The 19332-nt window shown below is 36.9% G+C and overlaps 1 protein-coding gene across 16 annotated transcripts in view; it reads left to right on the forward strand.

Moving 5' to 3' along the window:
* Positions 1–19332, forward strand: part of MGA (MAX dimerization protein MGA) — a 114826-nt gene that overhangs the window by 83327 nt on the left and 12167 nt on the right. For 7 of the 16 annotated variants that reach the window (XM_075531320.1, XM_075531322.1, XM_075531321.1 and 4 more), the window contains exons 10-18: positions 666–892; positions 2051–2221; positions 2990–3062; positions 4047–4564; positions 6695–6992; positions 8253–8879; positions 11797–12087; positions 12186–13651; positions 16338–16465. In XM_075531320.1, coding sequence (XP_075387435.1) covers positions 666–892; positions 2051–2221; positions 2990–3062; positions 4047–4564; positions 6695–6992; positions 8253–8879; positions 11797–12087; positions 12186–13651; positions 16338–16465 — 3799 coding nt within the window. Of the gene's footprint in view, positions 1–665; positions 893–2050; positions 2222–2989; positions 3063–4046; positions 4565–6694; positions 6993–8252; positions 8880–11796; positions 12088–12185; positions 13652–16337; positions 16466–19332 lie in introns of those variants that run through there. The other 9 variants (XM_075531324.1, XM_075531326.1, XM_075531328.1 and 6 more) reach the window with 9 other exon arrangements.

Raw genomic sequence — 19332 nt, forward strand, 5'->3', positions numbered from 1 at the left:
AGGGGAACTAAATGTTTTTTATTGTTTGTTTTTAGCAGGGATCTAGTTGATGGATCATTTTATTGGGTGCATTTACAATTAGATCAAGCATAATTGTACAAGTGCTACCACAATCAGCTTCAAAATATTTTCTTCTTAAACTCTTTGATATCAGCTCTCTGCGTGCACGCGCGCGCGCGCACACACACACACACACCTCGTGTCCTGTCTCCCCCGCCCCCTTTACCTCCTCTGCCCCCTGCCAGTACCCTCTGGGAATCATTACTCCTTTTAATGTTTCTGAAGAGTTATCTATCTTGACTTTCATGAATTAAATGATCTTAATTATACAAATGAACATAGAAAGTTTTAACAAGATTGAGGTAAAACAAAAATTGTAACAGTCAGGGAGGAAGTCTTAAAGAATTAGACGATAGTAGTGTGTTTCATCAGTGCTGTACCAGACCCTGGGTTTATCATCATCCCTTCTGTGTGGCGCTTCTCTGAGGGACTGTCCAATAATCTTACAGGTGGGTTTTGGGTCTCCACTCTGTATGTGCTCCTTCCCATCAATTGAGTTGCTTGTTTTTGAACTCTGAGGAAGCGTAATTTGTTTTGGCAGTGTCTCAGTCTTGACCTTTTGATGACAAAGTTGCCTAACATGTGATATCCTTTCTTTTGTTAAGCCATATGTGAAACAGAGCCTGAACAGCCCATTCGCCATTACCCATTATGGGTAAAAGTAGAAGGTGAAGTAGATCCAGAGCCCGTTTATATTCCAACTCCCTCCGTTGTTGAGCCTATGAAACCATTGTTGTTGCCTCAACCAGAAGTTCTATCTACTACTGTGAAGGGCAAAGTGCTCACTGGAATTAAACCTGCAAAGCCATATACTCCCAAACCTAATCCTGTGGTAAGCTTTGAGTTTTATTTTTTATGGCAAGTTACAATTATTATAAAGGATGGGTTCCAACTAGAATTTTTAATTGATCTTTACAGATCCTTATTGAATATGTGTACCTTATATATACACACCTAAGAATCACTTTGGGAATCTTGTTAAATCATAGATTTTGATGTAGATATTTGGAAAGGCCAAATCTTAGAGGTTTGAACTGGAATGAACTCATTTCAAGCCCTGGAAATAACGCAGTCATTTTTTTTTCAAGCAAATTTTTTATATGCCGTAAATACAAAACTCAACATTTAAAATAACATGTAATATTTACAGTGTGTGAAGACTAATAGTAGGCATAAGTGAGAGCTGGTACTTGCATTGTATTATTATAACTGAAGCAAATCTCATGATAAAATCAACTTCTGTTTTCCCACTCCATTAATGTAAAGAAAGATCTTTTTGTATAATGCTACTGGGTGGTCTATGTACCAGTTCTGTTCTGCAAATTATTGCTCATATGTGATGAATGTGAGCATTATGACGAACAAGTTTTAGACCTAAGTCATTTAAATCATATTTGTGCATCAGAATAGTGAGGTCCTTTTTTATCTAATATTAGTCAAATATACTTCTATACAGTGTGTACCTATCTATAAAAAAACTAAACACTTCTAGGTACTTTAAAACAACTTTAACATAATAATACAATAATAATAATGTTTTGGTGTACATCACAAAGTAGTGTCTGTTTGTTAATTATGAAGCAGTGTATATGTACCTGAAAATATAGTAGGTTTTATGGAGACTGGTTGGTAAACTAGAGGTTGTACATTTATTTGTAAATCTAGTTGTACTCAGTTGCTTGTTCATAACTCAGGTACTGTCTATGTAGAAAATTTGACAAAGTGATTTTAAAAATCTGTAGTTAACAAATCATATCCTTCACTGCAGATAGTTTGAGAAGCACTCCTGTGGAATGATCTGAAATTTCTTAATAGAGCACCAGAATCCTTCATAACTGCCCCCAAATTCAGCACATATTAGCTGTCCTTAAATGATTTTAACTTAAACTTTGCCTTTAAAAATTTCAACTATTGTAATAGAAACAAAGATGAAACATATCGAAGCAATTCTTCCCAATGTAAAGAATATTTTGGTGTATGAAACTTACAGATTCGGGAAGAGGACAAAGATCCAGTCTACTTATACTTTGAAAGTATGATGACTTGTGCCCGAGTTCGAGTGTATGAACGAACAAAACGGAAGCATCCATCCCTACCCACATCCCCATCATTCCCGCAGCAGCGCTCATGCCATTCTAGTCCTGGGGACTATAGTCTGAAGGTGGCTTGCTTGTTGCATGTTTCTTTTGCATGTTTCTTTTTGATTGCTTGTTGCTGACATTTGAATTTACATTATACTTTGAGGAAAATGTAATTCTTAGAGACTGGAGAAAACTTAATTGGTACCCATCAATCTACTGTATAGCTCTACCCCTTAGCAGTTTATACTGTTTTGTTATTCTTTCTGACCTTTGAGTACATTTGAAAAATGTAAACATTTCTGATTTTAATTAAATCTGTTATCTTAATTACTAGGGTTTACATCCTCCCACATTGGTGAATTTTCTAAATAAGTGAAATTTGCCCTGTTAAACGGATATTTTGCTTTCTTTGCTGGAATATGCTATAAAACCCAATGTAAATTTCTCTTTGTGACTTACTATGAAGAACATTGGCAAGCAAAGCTTCATGTTTCTCTCAGGGTTGTACACTGTAGCCACATAACTGTGTGGGCACATGTAACTTCATCATTTGAATGATTTTAAGCTTCTTTGAGAAATTTAAGGCATCTTGGTGGCACAGAGAATTAATTGTTGAACTGCTAATCACAAAATCAGTGGCTCAGATCCACCAGCCAGCCACACTGCAGGAGAAAGATGAGTGTTGATTTTGTAAAGATTAATTTCTTTGGAAAGCTTTAGGAGCATTTTTATTTTGTTGTATAGAGTTGTTTTGAGTTGAAATCAGTTAGGTCATGGGTTTTGAGAAATAAAAGTGTTCATGGACATGAGTGTATGTTGAACAGAAATGTTTCTGTCACTGTCTTTAGGAACCTGATTCTGAGCAGCAGCCCTTGAAACAAGCCACCTGTGATCTAGAGAATGAGTCTCATAAATCACAAGGTCAGATGATTGATTTTATAATTTGATAATATTAACATAGGTCCAGATTATAATCCTTCGGGACAACTCCAAACCACTAAATCAGAATATGTATGTATCCTCTTTCTAACTTGTTCTTCTGAAAACAGAAACAGTAGGTGATGCTTTTGTAACTGAGGTAAGTGAGGGAGAGTGCTAAGGTGAAGGTCCCCTGTCAGTGTGGTCATCCTGAAGGGCTGATGCCCCGACCGTCCCTCCAGAGGTTGATGTCATCTGTGTCTTGGCATTCCTGTCATTGAAATCCACTGATTACAAGCTCTCCTGGAGAGATCTGGGTGTTTAGTGAAATACAGATCTAGTTAACATGTTACTATGAATATAAAGACATTGTAGAAATTGATCAGTCATATATATCGAGGGGCACATAAACATAAGAAGGCCTCAAAAAGTTCATGGGAAAATTCCGTTTTAATTCCATTTTCCCAGAATATTTTAAAAACTGCCTTACAGTTCAAAAGTATTTGTGGTGGAAACTAGAGGTACCATGCACTTTTAAAAAAACCAGAACACTTGCTGTTCTTTAGAATTGACTCTCCCCTTCATGTGTTACAAAGTATCTCATAGTATCTTTGCTTTGCTTATCTGGATAGCAGAATACCAAACAAGCTTAACCTTATTTATGGCCAGGCTTTGATTTTGGTAACACTTTATTTTAGAGCAGTCTTGAGAGGGTCCTTTTTTAGTATGAGTACAGTCATCAGGATTATGAACATTAGTGTAATTTGATTTTCCGGAGTCTTTATTTCTTTCTAGAAAACACTCAGATTATGAATGATAAGCTGTTTTTTGAACTATCACTGAAAGTACATAGGTATGGAACACTGAATAACCATTGCCCTTTTTTTTTACCCTTGGCATTTTTCTGAGGATTTAGGGAAAATAAATTTTTTTCAAAGTTTAGTGCAGTGATGTAATGTAGAAAAATATCTTTCAATTCTTCATCAGAAAATAGTTGGAAATCTTCCTGCAATGAAGGGGAATCCTCTTCTACCTCCTATGTGCATCAGCGGTCACCTGGTGGTCCCACCAAACTGATAGAGATCATCTCAGACTGCAATTGGGAGGAGGATCGGAACAAGATTTTGAGCATCTTATCCCAGCACATCAATAGCAACATGCCACAGTCACTTAAGGTGGGCAGCTTCATCATTGAGTTGGCTTCTCAGCGAAAGAGCCGGGGTGAGAAGAACCCTCCTGTTTATTCTTCTCGTGTGAAAATCTCTATGCCATCATGTCAAGACCAAGATGATATGGCTGAGAAATCTGAATCAGAGACTCCTGATGGTCCATTATCCCCTGGGAAAATGGATGATCGCACTTCTGTGCAAACAGATGCCTTGGATTCAGTGAGGGAAAGATTGCATGGAGGCAAAGGTCTGCCTTTTTATGCAGGGCTTTCTCCTGCAGGGAAGCTTGTGGCCTATAAACGTAAACCCAGTTCAAGCACATCTGGGCTTATCCAGGTGAGAATTATCTTTAATCTGGGTATAGCACCTTTTTATACTTAGGAAACATTTTTAGTTTTCAGAATCCCTGATGGAGCCTCATATCAGCCTATAATTTTCTTTCTGGTCTTCCCAGAAAGCTGCTCTTAAACTTTATATCTGGCTCTGGTGATACTTCGACAACTGTGAGGAGAGTTAGGGATTTATTCTAATTCATGAAATTTATTATTGATAGCCAATTTCTTTTTAAAAATCACATACGAAATTAGGGCTAGTTAGTAAGGGAAAAGTGAAGTTGATTTTAGGATAGGCAGTACATTTGGAATCTGGGAATTAAAAAAATTTAATAAGGTATGTTATTAACATACATGAGATTTTTAATGATCTTATATCTGATTTCCTTAATTATTTTTTCTTAGTAAAAACTTTGCCAGTAGGTTCATTGTTTTAGGACAAATATTTCTATCACTCCTGCTTAGTAATTCAAGCAGATTATATTAATGAAATTACACTGACAGAAAATCATTTGGAAAAATAATAAAAAGGAAACTAAGAAAAGAAAATCATTGGAAGGAGAAGTTTCTGAATGGAAATATAAGTCATAAGACAAAAGTTTTTCTCCCAGTAATGGTAAATGTACTTTTATATTAAGGTAGCAAATATGTTGAAGAATTTGACATGATTGTCAAGGATTGTTGACATTATTAGCCTGACAACTTTCTCAAAGTTAAGAACTTTTCCATTATTAATATAACCTGATTATTTAACATAACTGGTTCTATGCAATGGCTGTAGTGGTATTTCTTGAAATTCTTGATGAGGTGAGCTGTGTTTTCTACCATCCTCACTTATTGATTGGTACTTTGAAAATTGAGACTTTATTGAAATATCATGTATTGTATGTAGTGAGAAAACCTGAAATATAAACAAAGAAATTCTGTGTAGTTCACTCTTAAGCAGGAATTTGTAAAGAATGTGAATTTATACAAGTAGTCAGGTCCCAGTAGTATAGACTTTATATAGGAAGCTTCTGGGAAATACTTAGAGCAAGTCCTGAAGTAGCAAGTAGGAATATCTGACCTAGACACCCTATGACTTGAAAAAGTAAACTGTAAGTTTACTTTAAAACAGCAGATGGAAAGAAAAAAAAAAAACAGCAGATGGAAAGATCAGTTTCTTTGTATTACACTCAAAAATATTCCTGATCTTTCTTGGAGTAGTCATACTGTTGGAGCAAACAGTAAATTCTGCGTCATGACTTGGAAGATGTGAAACAGTGGCTTGCTGTAACTATTTTTCTCACCAATTTTTTTATTACTAGAGTAGGTTCCCCTCCCCCATACTGCACACCCTCACCTTTTTCCATGATGAAGCAGAAAATTGTCTTCATAAGCTAGAGTCGGTCAGCATTATAACCTAGAGAACGTGAATAGAAACTTAAGTAGATTTTTTTCTTAATATTCTGCTGTCCTAGATGGTCAGTCTAATCAACTCAGACATTACAAAGAGTATTTACCTCACCTTCTTCTGACAGTTTAGGAGCTACTAGACTTAACTAGACTTAAAATACATTTTTCTTGGCCTGTATCACCAACCATGCTTTTTCCAGGAGATAAAGACATTGTCTTCAAAGTTGCATATTTTGAAAATTGTTTGTTGCTTAGCTTACTTTAGCAGTATTTGTTTTATAACAAGCTGTGTTCATCATGTATTTTTAAAATATGAAGAGTGCTTGAAAATGACACTTTGGGGCTTTATTAAGAGATCTGTGGAGCACAGTTAATCCCAGAGAGTTTTTGTGGAGCAGTTAGTCATGTTTACTGGTGATTGTTAATAGTGTAACTAGCATTGTTCATTGATAGTTGGATGGTTCTTAGGTTTGATGCCATTTTTCACGTGTTTGTGATGCAGAAATGATAATTTCTAAGATCCTCTGTGTCAACACTTTTCTAAATGAAAATGAGTTTAGTTCAGAATATTAGCTGACAGCGTTTTAAAAATCTCCTAATTAGATTACTCTTAATGGGAAAAGTTCATTTCTTTTTCCCTTTTAAAGCTGAAAAGTAGACTTTTAAAGCCTTGTTAAAAGGAGAAGGATTAGCAAGAGAATTTTATCTTTACAGAATTTCTCTTTGCCACTTGTTTCAGGTTAATGGTAAGAGTTACCCGCAGGCTAAGTTGCTATTGGGACAGATGGGGGCATTGCATCCAGCCAATAGGCTAGCTGCTTATATCACAGGCAGGTTGCGACCCTCAGTCCTGGACCTCTCAACCCTCAGTACTGTCATCTCCAAGGTAGCATCCAACGCCAAGGTGGCTGCATCCAGGAAACCACGTACCCTGTTGCCTTCTACATCCAATTCCAAAGCAACATCTTCCTCCAGCACTACATCAAACCGCCCTGGGAAGAATCTGAAGGCATTTGTGTCAGCAAAAAGGCCGATTGGTAAGTTGAAGTGTACATACTTTGGGTAGTGAATCAGTGAGTTAGAGGTATAAAGAGAAATACAGACGTAGTGGTGTTTTTATGCTAAGTGTTTTAAGTCTTTTATTTTTATAATACATTTAGTAGCCTATCGTATTAGATAAATTGAACTCTCTGTAGTTTTATGGTTATTTCCTAGACTTTTAGACTGGTGATATTAATGTAAAAAGACTAAGACTTATTTTTTTAATTTTGTTTCTTAAAAGGCAGAAATATTCTATCTCCTTAGCTTAGCGTTTTCCCACGTGGACTGGTGGTGTTTGGCACTAGTCATAAATATATTCTTTGAACATGTGAAACCCAGCAAATAGCAAAACCCAAGTAGACTGAATTACATATATGCGTAAATTAAAAGGCCCCTGTAAAACATAATTTTGGCAGCATTGCCTTACTTTGTTCATCCCTGCTCTGTGAATGAAAACTTCTTTCTTTCACTTAACGTTTTGTAAGTGTAAAACGTTGAGTGTGTAATCAATTGCCTCCTTGAAGTATTTGTGTTTTAGCACTGAGAATATCTTTACAGTTGATTTATTGAACTCTTCATTGTTGCAAATCTCAATAGGAATGTTCAGTAAAGGTACAAATTGCTGAATTCTTATCCCTCTAATATAAAGTTGAAATATCTGGCTGAGAACTGGAGAGTTATTTGGAGATCAAGGATAGACACTGTGTGCCTGAAAAGGCGCCTTTTTTTGTTTGTTTTTCAGCATCTTAAACTGACAATCCCCCCTTTCCCTCCCAAAGTAATCTTATCCTTTTTTTAAAAAAAAAAAGGTATACATTTTAGGAATATGCAAAACTCCCCATCCCTTAAGAGAACAGTAACAAAGAGGTGGGGTGCTGGGGCGGAAGGAAGTGATGGAAACACATTTTAAATCAGCATTAGGAAAAAAGTTCTCTGCTTTTTACCTATCATCTGTTTTACATAATGAAGTTGATTGATGCTGTATGGCCTTTTGTGTCCTAGCAATTTGAATAGCTAAACAAAATTTTGGTAGGAGCACCCATTTTAACCCCTTTCTCATTCTAATTATGAGACTTCGGGTTGGGTTGAGGGACGTGTTTCATTTCTGGGGGTGGAAATGGGCACATACAATACAGGTAGCTAGTCCCTGTATGAAATTGACCCAGTGGTACGCAACAAATGTTGATTAAACACATTCACTAAGAGAATAAATTATGAGAACTGAAGATTTTTGACCTGCAAATTTTTATTTGCAGCGGCTCGACCCTCTCCTGGTGGTGTGTTCACACAGTTTGTGATGAGCAAAGTTGGAGCCCTGCAGCAGAAGATACCTGGAGTTAGCACACCCCAACCCCTGACAGGGTCACAGAAGTTCAGTATCAGACCTTCTCCAGTAATGGTCGTCACACCTGTGATTTCTTCTGAGCCAGTTCAGGTGTGCAGCCCTGTGACTGCTGCTGTCACCACTACCACCCCTCAAGTGATTTTAGAAAATGTTACTTCTGTGGCACCTATGACTGCTATTTCTGACGTGGGAACTAAAGAGACTACTAATTCTTCTGGTGCCACCCATGCAGGGACTGTCGAGGTCTCTGAAACTAATGTCCGCACCCCTATAACACCTACTCAGTCTACAGCCACTGTGAATCTTACCAAAACGACTGGGAAAACTCCCCCTGTGGCTTCAATTGCTTTTCCTAAGTCTTTGGTAGCATCTTCTCCAACCATAACTCTGCCCGTTGCTTCCACTGCCTCCACCTCCATAGTCGTGGTGACCACAGCTGCATCTTCCTCCATGGTGACCACACCAACTTCATCTCTGGGCTCTGTTCCTATTATACTTTCAGGAATTAATGGGAGTCCACCAGTGAGCCAGAGACCAGGTAAGGCCTAGCTATTATTATAACATGATATAACATGTTACCTGCTATAGCATGATACGTGTATTCCTGAAAACCTTTGCATTTTGCAAAAAAGCACCGAAGATAGTAGAACTCAGGATTAATATATAGTTAGGACAGAGAGCTGACAATCTATGCAACTTTATAAACAGAACTTATAAAAACAACTTACTTGGGAGATAACATGAAAAACCTTGAAAGTTTAACAGGACTGGAGTAGTGGGATTAGAGTTTGTCTCAGGACCAATTCAAAACATTCAAAACAGAATGGATGGAAATACTGTTTGAGAAAACAGAAATCATGCCGGTCTCAGAGGTGCGAGCTGGAGAGTAGTTGCTACAGTGGACCCAGAGGAATCTGCATGTCCTGCGAGCTACATGCAGCTAAGGGCATGCCTTTTTCAGGATGGAGTTCCAAATGCAAGTGTCCCTCCTTCCCCCCTCCTTTTCAATGAAGAAAGATGAGAAGGTTTTAGCCTGTGCTATAGCCAAGCAAGCTGAAGGCTTTTGTCTTTTTATACTTAAAATTAAAATTTTCTTTTTATCAGTCTAGCTCCTCTTGCCTACTCAAATTCATGAGTGAATCAGCACAATGCCCATCTAATAAATAATTCCCCTATTTAATTATTATACAACTAAATTGAAATAAAAATAAGGAAACATATTTCGTTTATGTTTATATGCTTTTAAGCTAAAAATAGTTCTCATTTGTTGGGTTAGGTTAAATTAATTTTTTATTAAGAATATTGTACACTTGCTAATATTGTATTCCAGTGCAACTAAGTAAAGTATGTGGTCCACTCAGTGGAATTAATGTGGAAAAGAGTAAAGCTTTTGAGGATTGGAGGAGAAATAAATATCCTTTAGCAACTCTTTTGGTTATTGATACTTTTCTTACTATTTTTAGTTTTTTTTAACATGGCTAAAAATCTCTGTAGGTCTATTAATAAATAATGTAATGGTTTGGGGAATTGATTTATAAGTTGAAGTTCTGTTGAAAGTAAAATTTATTTGCAACGTTAAAATTGTTTATCCTTTGCTTCTCCCCATAAGTAAATATGTAAGAAATGGTTAGTATATCTTAGAGTTTGGGTAGTAAGGTCATTATTAATGCAACTATCTTGATTTCTATTGAATCTCAGAGTTCTTATCTGTTATATTATAACTGTTTAAAACTATATTTCAAAGGAATCCAGGCTTTTTTCTTAAACAGTGTTAATGGTAGGTCTTCCACATACCATGCAATTCAATAGTTCAGTCATATCAAGAAGAATTGTACAATTATTACCACAATCAATTTTAGAACATTTTCTTCCTTAGACTCATTGTTATTCTTGTAATTAGTATTTTTTAATTTGGCGAAAATATACACAGCTAGACATTCTCCAATTCAACAGCTTCTGCGAGTGTAAGTCAGTTGATGAAGATACTGAAAAAATTCTGGACATTTAAAAACAATGTAGATTGCTACTTTATCTCGTGTATAATAGAATTAGAATTAAAAGAGAAATTACTTAAAAAGCAGACACGTTGTTCTATATCCATGTCCTGCTTATTTTTCGCAGGACCGTTTTAGGAAATAATAGTGTTCTTAATAGATTTCCACAGCTGCTTTGATGTATACGGAACTGAGTCCTCCCAAGGCAGTGTGTTTGATTTTGTTACCACTTCACAGAGAGGGAGGGCCCCAACTCAAGCACGGAATCAGCTGTGACTTTTTCATTCAATTTCCCCTTTTCTCTTTCCACGTCTTTTCTCTCACATTTAAACAATCACATGTATATGTATTGTGTATTAGAATCTACTTTTAATCTTAAAATTGGAATAATCCAGTTTTGAAACACTCACTAAAATTTAATTTGAAAAGTGTAGGAAATTAGGAGTACTTTAACAAAAACATGTCATGCACATAAGATGTATTTTTGTTATCTTTTGCCCTTTCCCCCTCCCTCCCACAAGCAGTTTGGTCTGTATTTTATTTCATTGTCAAAAGTAGCCCTGGATCTTCTATCTACATCTAAGTTCCTGACTGTCTAAATGCTATGGGCATGACTCTCTGTTAGAAATTGGATATGTTTTGTGGGCACAGTGCCTACTTCATAGACAGTCATGTCATGTGTGAAGTGGAATTTTTTGTTAGTTGATTTTTCTATGATGGACAGACTAATGAGAATTTTTATTATTTACTTGTTTTCTTTTTTCCCAGTCTTTAGTATTTATAAATGCTTCTTCCAAATAATAAAGTGCATATTTAGGTGCTGTTAATGATTTGACATTTCTTTTAATTCACATCTTCTGAAATAAATTGCTGCTTTTTCTGTTTGTTTTAAAACTATCTTTTGCCTTTTCCTAACCAGGCTTTATATCCCTGCTTCTTTGATGTCTCTTAATTTCATTCCATTTTTAGGGGGTATGTATTTTTTTTTCCTTCTGAAAAATAATTTTGACAAATCTTTAAACTTTTATTCTTCATTGAATTTTTAAAGCCAAGAAACTTTTTGCATCTTGTGATTTTTAGTCTTTGAACTTTTATCTTACTTAAGTGAAAATCTAATACGTACTACCAGCCTTTCAAATTGAAAACTGCAAAAAGATCATTTTTATCATAAAATGATCTTTCTAAACTGTAATAATTCACATTTAGAGCCCTGGTCCATGTTTTTTTGTTAGGCAGAAGCATCCCAATAAATAGCTCACTTGGCAAATGATGCTTTAAGATTTTTTTTTTATCACTCTCAGTGTAAAACTTTGTGAAGTTAGGTTTAAAATAAATTATTCTTAGCCATGATTATTAAATAGAATTATTTACTGCATGGTTACATCCTATGCCCTAGTAGTTTTTTTTTTTTTAATGTGTTAAAAGAATTCTGATGCCATGTTTCTATTTTTTATTTTTCAGAAAATACCCCTCAAATTCCAGTGGCTACTTCTCAGGTCTCTCCTAACCCATTGAAACGTGCTGGACCTCGATTGTTGTTGATTCCAGTACAGCAGGGCTCTCCTACTGTAAGACCTGCCCCAAACCCACAGCCTGCGGGGCAGCGGATGGTCCTGCAGCCTGTCAGGAGCCCCAGTGGAATGAACCTATTCAGGCATCCTAACGGGCAGATTGTCCAGCTCCTCCCTTTGCACCAGCTCCGGGGCTCTAATTCCCAGCCCAACTTACAACCTGTCCTCTTTCGGAACCCAGGTATAGAGATTTTTCTTAGAGGTAACTATCTAAAAAGAAATGTTTATTTTGGAAGTTTTGGTGAATGCAATGGTGATTTCAAATTTTCTTCTTACTAGGATCTGTGGTGGGAATCCGGTTACCTGCACCTTCTAAGCCTTCAGAGACGACGCCACCATCTTCTACTTCGTCATCTGCTTTCTCTGTTGTGAGCCCAGTAATTCAGACTGTTGGGTCTTCACCAGCTGTGAATGTCATCACTCAGGCGCCATCATTGCTCTCCTCTGGATCTAATTTTGTGTCTCAGGCGGGTACTTTGACCCTGAGGATTTCTGCTCCTGAACCACAAAGTTTTGCAAGTAAAACTGGCTCTGAAACCAAAATCACCTATAGCTCAGGAGGGCAGCCGGTTGGTACAGCCAGTCTCATTCCTCTCCAGTCTGGCAGTTTTGCCTTGTTGCAACTCCCAGGACAAAAACCTATTCCTAGCTCCATTCTTCAGCATGTTGCTTCCTTGCAGATGAAAAGAGAATCTCAGAATGCAGATCAGAAAAATGAAACAAGCTCTTTAAAACAGCAGGAAACCAAGAAAGTTGTGCAGTCAGATGCAGATGCTATAGACCCTGAGGCTAGTACAATAATGAACCAAAATCCAGGAGCTGCTGCCTCAGAAGAAACCCTGAATGACTCTTTGGAAGAAGGGAGTGATCATTTTGATGAAGAGTCCATTACAGGAGAAGATCCTATCACCGCTATGCATCCTGAGCACCCCTTTATCACTAGGTCACACTCGGATGGAGACTATAAGGATGTTAGTGATGAAGCTGACTCTAGGAATCAGAGTCGTTCTAAGGGAAAGCAGACTGTTGTAGAAGTTAAGACCATTTCTGGAAAAACTAGTAATGTGACAGCCCAAAGTGTAAGTAAAGCACAGCTTAAAAAAGTTGTCACTGTGAAAGTGGAACAGGGGCACGTACTGGACAATCCCGAAGAAAAACAAAGTGAATTTCCAATTATCTCCAAGGAAGAAAGTAAACTTGAATTATCAGAGAACAAAATTGTGGAACAGCGATGTAATGCACAACCGGAGAACAAGAAGGGAATGGGATATTCTGTGGAGGAGGGCAGTATTAGAGACAGAATGAGAAAGCATCTGAAGGGCCCTCTGACCTGGAAATGTGTTGGAACGTCAAAAGAATGTAAGAAAGAGGGAGATGATGAATTAATTAAACACACAAAGACCAGACAGGAAAATTCAAGTGCGTTTCAACAAGAACAAGATCTCTCTGGTTTAAAAACTGGGTGCGATTCTTGGAGTAGGATTTCTAATCCTGCAACCTTTTCCACGAGAGCTACAAAAGGTGACAGAGGGGATGGACACTCTGAGGGTCACTTACTGCTACCAGGAGAACCTTTAAAACCCAAACAAGAAAAGAAAAGTGGGAGAAGCAGTACTGACTTCACTGTGTTGGATTTGGAAGGCGAGGATGAAGAAGATGAGAATGAGAAAACGGATGACTCTGTTGATGAGATGGTGGATGTTGTTTCTGACTACCAGAGTGAGGAGGTTGATGATGTAGAAAAGGTGGTGAGCTTGTTTTTGTTGTGGATGAAACCCCAATGGTTTAAGGGATTGGTTAGAAACAATAGCTTTTCCAGAAAATCACTGTAACTAACATATTCAATTGAAAGCCTAGGTTTAGATTATGACTAAAAATGACTTTGTACTTTAGGCTGTCAGTCTGGCAACATTTATTGAGCTTATGTATGTATTTTTTTTCTTTAACATTTAACTCTTGTAAATTTCTAAACATTCTAATAGTTCCATCGTATAGATAAGTAACAGAAGATCAGAGATGCTGTTACCAAGTTTAAAGTGACATTGAGATTCATTTGCCACCTCTGAGAATACAACAAAAGCAACTCTTCCAATTATAATTTTAACACTAATTATTGGAAAGCACATCACAATTTCAAATAGTTAAAAAAATATAGCAAAGAGGTGACTTCAGAAATACAGTAAGTAACTTAATCCATCTCATACAGTATTGATGGCTAAAGCAGACTCTTAATTCCAATACAATTGACTCTTAATATCTTTTTAAAGTCAGTACACATTAGCTGTTGTCAGCTCCTCTTGTAGACCCAGAATAAGATTCTGGATCATCTTTGTATCCCTTTCTGGTATCCTACTCTGCTGCTTTGGGCAGGGCTGTATGTGTCCTCTCACTTTATATTACAACTCTGAGCTCTTTGACCAAGGAAGCTAAACAGACACAGGTTGGCCTCACAGCACCCATGTCCAGCATGGGCCTTTGTACTCAGTGGCTGGTCATTTTTGGAGATGGATGAAAAACAGAACTTATATTATTTTTGAGGCTTCTCTGGTATTATTGGTCGGCCGGCTTAATAAGCCTTTGGAGGAAATGCTTAAGAACCTCTGAAGTTGAATAGAAGCAAAGAAATCCTGAAATCACCACTCCCATTTGATGAGTCCGTTTCACACGGAGGCTCACGTCTACCTACAGCCAGTGCTTCTCAGCCTCCCTAAGGCCGCGACCCTTTAACACGGTTCCTCATGTTGTGATGACCCCAACATTATTTTTGTTGCTGCTTCATAACTGTAATTTTGCTACTGTTATGAATCCGCTGAGTGCTGTGAAAGGGTTGTTCAACCCCCAAAGGGGTCCCGACCCCTAGGTTGAGAACTGCTGCTTTAGATTGTCTTCAGCATACAGTGTAGTTTTGCTTGGCTCTACTAATAGAGGGAATCTGACAAAGCACACTTAGCATTTTAAAAAATAAGGACATGGTATTCTAAAATCTAAATTTTACATTATAGTTAAATTATGTCTCACGCTTGTGATAACATTTGAGGAAGGTTAATGCTTGAGGAAGGTTTTAAGTAGCCTCTTGCTGTTTAAAATTTCTGTTTTGCTGGCATTTCCAAAGCCCTAAGTTAAAATTATACTATGCAAACAGTATTCCTCATAAATACTGTATAGCATCTACTGGCATTACTATTCAAACTTTTTTAGATTCTGTTGATTTGGCTTGCTAAGTTAATTTTAATAGACATTGTTTCAGTGCATCTTTTGCCATAGTTGGCTCCCTGGATTAACTTGAATTTATGAAATATATCCAAGGCTGCTATATAAAGCCGTTATTTTATGGCCGAGGTATGAAAGGACAGTCAATGAACGTTATGTTTACAATTTGTACCATATATACTCGAGTTTAAGCCGACCTGAATATCTGCTGAGGCACCTAATTTTACCACAAAATCTGCATTAAAACACTCGACAAACCCGGCTTATACACGAGTATACACAGTACCTTTTTTGGGGTCATTGGGTAAAGGTCTTAGTGATTGAATAGAAATTGAGTGCTTTAAATTGGGGCAGGGAACAAAGGTATAATGAAGGAAATCTAGGGCTCAGTAGCTTCATGGCTTACATTTTAGTGTTTTGTCAGCCTTGTGGAACCTTTAATTTAGGGATAAGTAACTTTTCTAACAAGTTTAAACATAAGATTAATAAGACCATTGAGATGCTTCAATTTTGGTTATGCTTTCTCCAAAAATCGGTAATGTATTCCCCGTTTAGTTTCTGTTGTAATAAATACTACTTTTAGAGGTGGACCTAAAAACATCAACACATCCCATACATCTTTATAATTCTGTCTAATAATATACAGTAATTTTTCTGTGACAGGTGCTCAATAAATGCTTACTGATTGATACATTTGTAGTATAACAAGCAAGTACAGCAAGCCTGGGTTGCTTTTGAAATTTGAAATTCTTCAAAAGTTCTTGTTCTGTGGGGTTGGGAGACTTAAGAGAGATTTCATATCTGCACGGAGTATCTTAATGTGTGTGATTTGTGGGTATCTTGATTTATTGTTAGTGAAGGTGGACACCTTCTTGCATTTCTGTTCTCACCACATTTTATATACCATTATCTGCTCTTAATACTGTCGTACCTGACTTATGTGTGACACTAAAGCATCAAGACAGCCCTTGGGTGATTTGATCCTAAACCATGTCTGTTTTTAACACATGTGTAACTTACTATGTAGTTCCTCGTTTTTACTGATTGTGTGCTGTCTTTCTGCTTAATTGGATTTTATGATGAATAAGTAAGATTACCAATAATTTTGTGTTATAAAAATCTCTGTTTGGCACTAGTTTTGTAAGGGGGGGATATGCATTGAACATTTTCGATTTGCTTGTTTTCCAGTACATGATTTATTGTTGTGATGCCTTATTTCAGAATAATCAGGTAGGCTACCTGGAGGAGGAGGATGAACAGGTGGACATTGAGACTGTAGAAGAGCTCTCAGAGGCAATTAATGACCACTTGAAGACCGAAGCTGCTCGCATACTTTCCTCCAAACAACCGTAAGTCTTCTCCGTACAGTTTTCAATTTAAGCCAGAAACAAAACTAAGTAACTGACCTGGTTTGTTTATTTCTCTAGCTTTTTCTTGAGTAGTAGATGAGAAGAGGAGCTGGAATTTAACATCTAACAAATAACTAGGTGGTTGTTAGGAGGAGGTGGTATGCAAATAAGAATACCATACTTTTAGAACCTGAGACACTTGAGTTAAAATGCTAGGTTTGATAGTTTGTGAATACTTAACCTTGGGTACATTTTTAATCTCCCTGAACCTCAGATTATTTACCTGTGAAATCGAGAAAATTATGTACTCCTATTTGAATGTTAAATAATATAATCAACTGGCATTAACAACTGACTATTCAAAAATATTTTTCTTGTAACTTGTAGAATCAGGCATTAAATGTAAACTTTCTTAAGTGAGGGATGAATTGAAAAGTTACCTGTTTAGCCAAGGAGATGAAAATGTGGCAGGAGAAGGGTTTACTTGGCATTTTAGTCCACTTTTTTTATTTTTTGTATTGGTTAGGGGTTAGAATGTAAAAGAGACAAGTAGAGGATGATGTCTTCCTGTTTTGTGCAAGACATTTCCTTTCCCTCTTGATTTTTTGGTTTGTTTTTACTTTTCCGCTGTAATCACCATGTGTAGTAGTATTGAGTTGAGAAGTTAATTCTTTGTCCTTAACCCGAGAGCTATCAGCACACTGGTTACACTTTTAAGTGCTTAAATCCCTTAAAGACTTAATTAGACTAATAAGTTCAATAGTATTATCGGATATAAGTTAAATATACTAAAATGTAAGCACCCCTGGTGATGCATTGCTTAAACACTCACCTGCTAATCAAAAAGGTTAGTGGCTCGACCTGTCAGTAGTTCTGCAGGAGCAAAAACCTGACAGTCTGTTCCCGTAACGACTGCACTCTAGTAAAGCTTATTGGGCAGATCTTAGTCTGTCTTCTGGGATTGGCTTGAGTCAGAATTGGCTCAGTGGCTCACAACAGCAGCATAATAAAATTGAGTTGCTTAACAATAGCAACATTAAGAAAATGTAAATTAAAATACATACTTACAATTGTAATAGAAAAATATTTCCTAAGAATAACAAAAGCTGTGAAGACATAAAATTTTATGGAACAACACTGAAGAATTCAATTGATGGAGAAATCACATATTAATAGAATATGAATAATAAAATATGGAATAATAAAAGCCCAAGGATAGCCAACACAATACACCAACTAAAAGAACAGATTAACAATTATGATACAAATTTCTGTCAGCCAGAGACGGTGAAATGACAAATTCATACTATAAGGAAAGTATTTATAATACATATAATCAATAAATAATTAGCATCAAGCATATAAAAAATGTTCCAATCGGTACAAAAACCTGATCTAGGAGAGTGTAAGAGGGGGTTCTCCCCCAAAACCGGAATAATACATGTCTTTTTTCCCCAAGCTGTATTATTTTTTACAAAATAACCTGATCACCTTCAAAGTACTCTCCATTACACTTAATACATTTGTCAAATCTGTGATTCCATTCTTGGAAAAGTTTTCAAACTCATCTGTTTGGGCGGTTGCTAGAACTTCCTGTTGTCTCCTCCCCGCCTTTCCTCCTGTCCCCCTTCTTTATGTCATCAAATCACTGTTCTTTAATGTCCCTCTTTATTTGGGGAAACAAACAGAAGTTGCACGGAGTGTGGTCAGGTGAGTAAGGTGTGTGGGGCAAGAGAAGCATGATGTGTTTTTGCCCAAAACCTGGAGCACTGAGATGGCTGCGTGAGCAGGTGCATTGTTGTGGTGGCAAAACCAGTCCCTGTCTGCCACAAATCAGGCCTTTTTTAGCTCTCACACTGTTCAGAACCTTTAAATAGAAAGCTTGATTAATAGTCTGACCTGGTGGAATGAACTCCAAATTCTCTACAATGGACATCCAGTCCAGAATGAGGTTTGTCATCAATCGACATTTCACCTTTTTTGAAATGAGAAAAACACTTGTACCCCTGAGTTTTCCCCATAGTGCTGTCCTTGTAAGCTGTGTGCAAAATCACAACAGTTTCTGTGGCAATTTTCCTGCACAGGAAACAGAATTTCACAGCCACAATTGTTCTCTTGAATCAGCCATTACAAAAACAAAGTTTGAATGAAATGTCTTTTATGAAAAAAAATCACTCTGACCAGAAAGAACCTTCCCAGGCCATGCCACTGGGTTCACTAAGGGCGATTTGCTTGAAGCTCACCTAGCGGGAAAAATGCGTACTACTATAGCTCCCCATCGCCCTGCGTAATTCAATTTTGGGGGGTACCCGCTTGTATAATGGTTATCACTAGACAATTTGCAGAAATGGAAACCTGAACGATCAGTAAATAACATGCAATGATATTCAGCATCACAAGTAGTTTGGGATATGCAGAGCAAAATTACAATGACTTTGCCAATTGAGTTAAAAGTTTGATAAAAATTGAGAGTGGTTGATAAGTTGTATTAACTAGGTAGTGGCGCCTACCTACTTTGGAGCAACATTGATAGCTGCAGTTGAAGATACACAGCAATTTTACTCATAGGCATGACTTAGAAAAGCTCATGTTTATGTACCAGAGGTCATGGATGGGATTATCTGTTACAGCAGTTATTTGTTAATGTGAAAATTTGGAAACAAAGTACTGCTAATATTAGGAAATGACATACTGGAAAATTCATATGGTGGAATATTACATAGGACTTATAAAAATGATTGAACTGTTATATAGCAATATATGTCAGGTGTTAGGTTGAGTGAGACAAATAATTTGCAGATTTACAATATGTTAAATGCTAGATATTTTTTGCTTAAAGGGATGGGCATGCATCAAACATTTATCAT

Source organism: Tenrec ecaudatus, chromosome 14, assembly GCF_050624435.1.
Source record: "Tenrec ecaudatus isolate mTenEca1 chromosome 14, mTenEca1.hap1, whole genome shotgun sequence".
Classification (NCBI taxonomy): domain Eukaryota; kingdom Metazoa; phylum Chordata; class Mammalia; order Afrosoricida; family Tenrecidae; genus Tenrec; species Tenrec ecaudatus.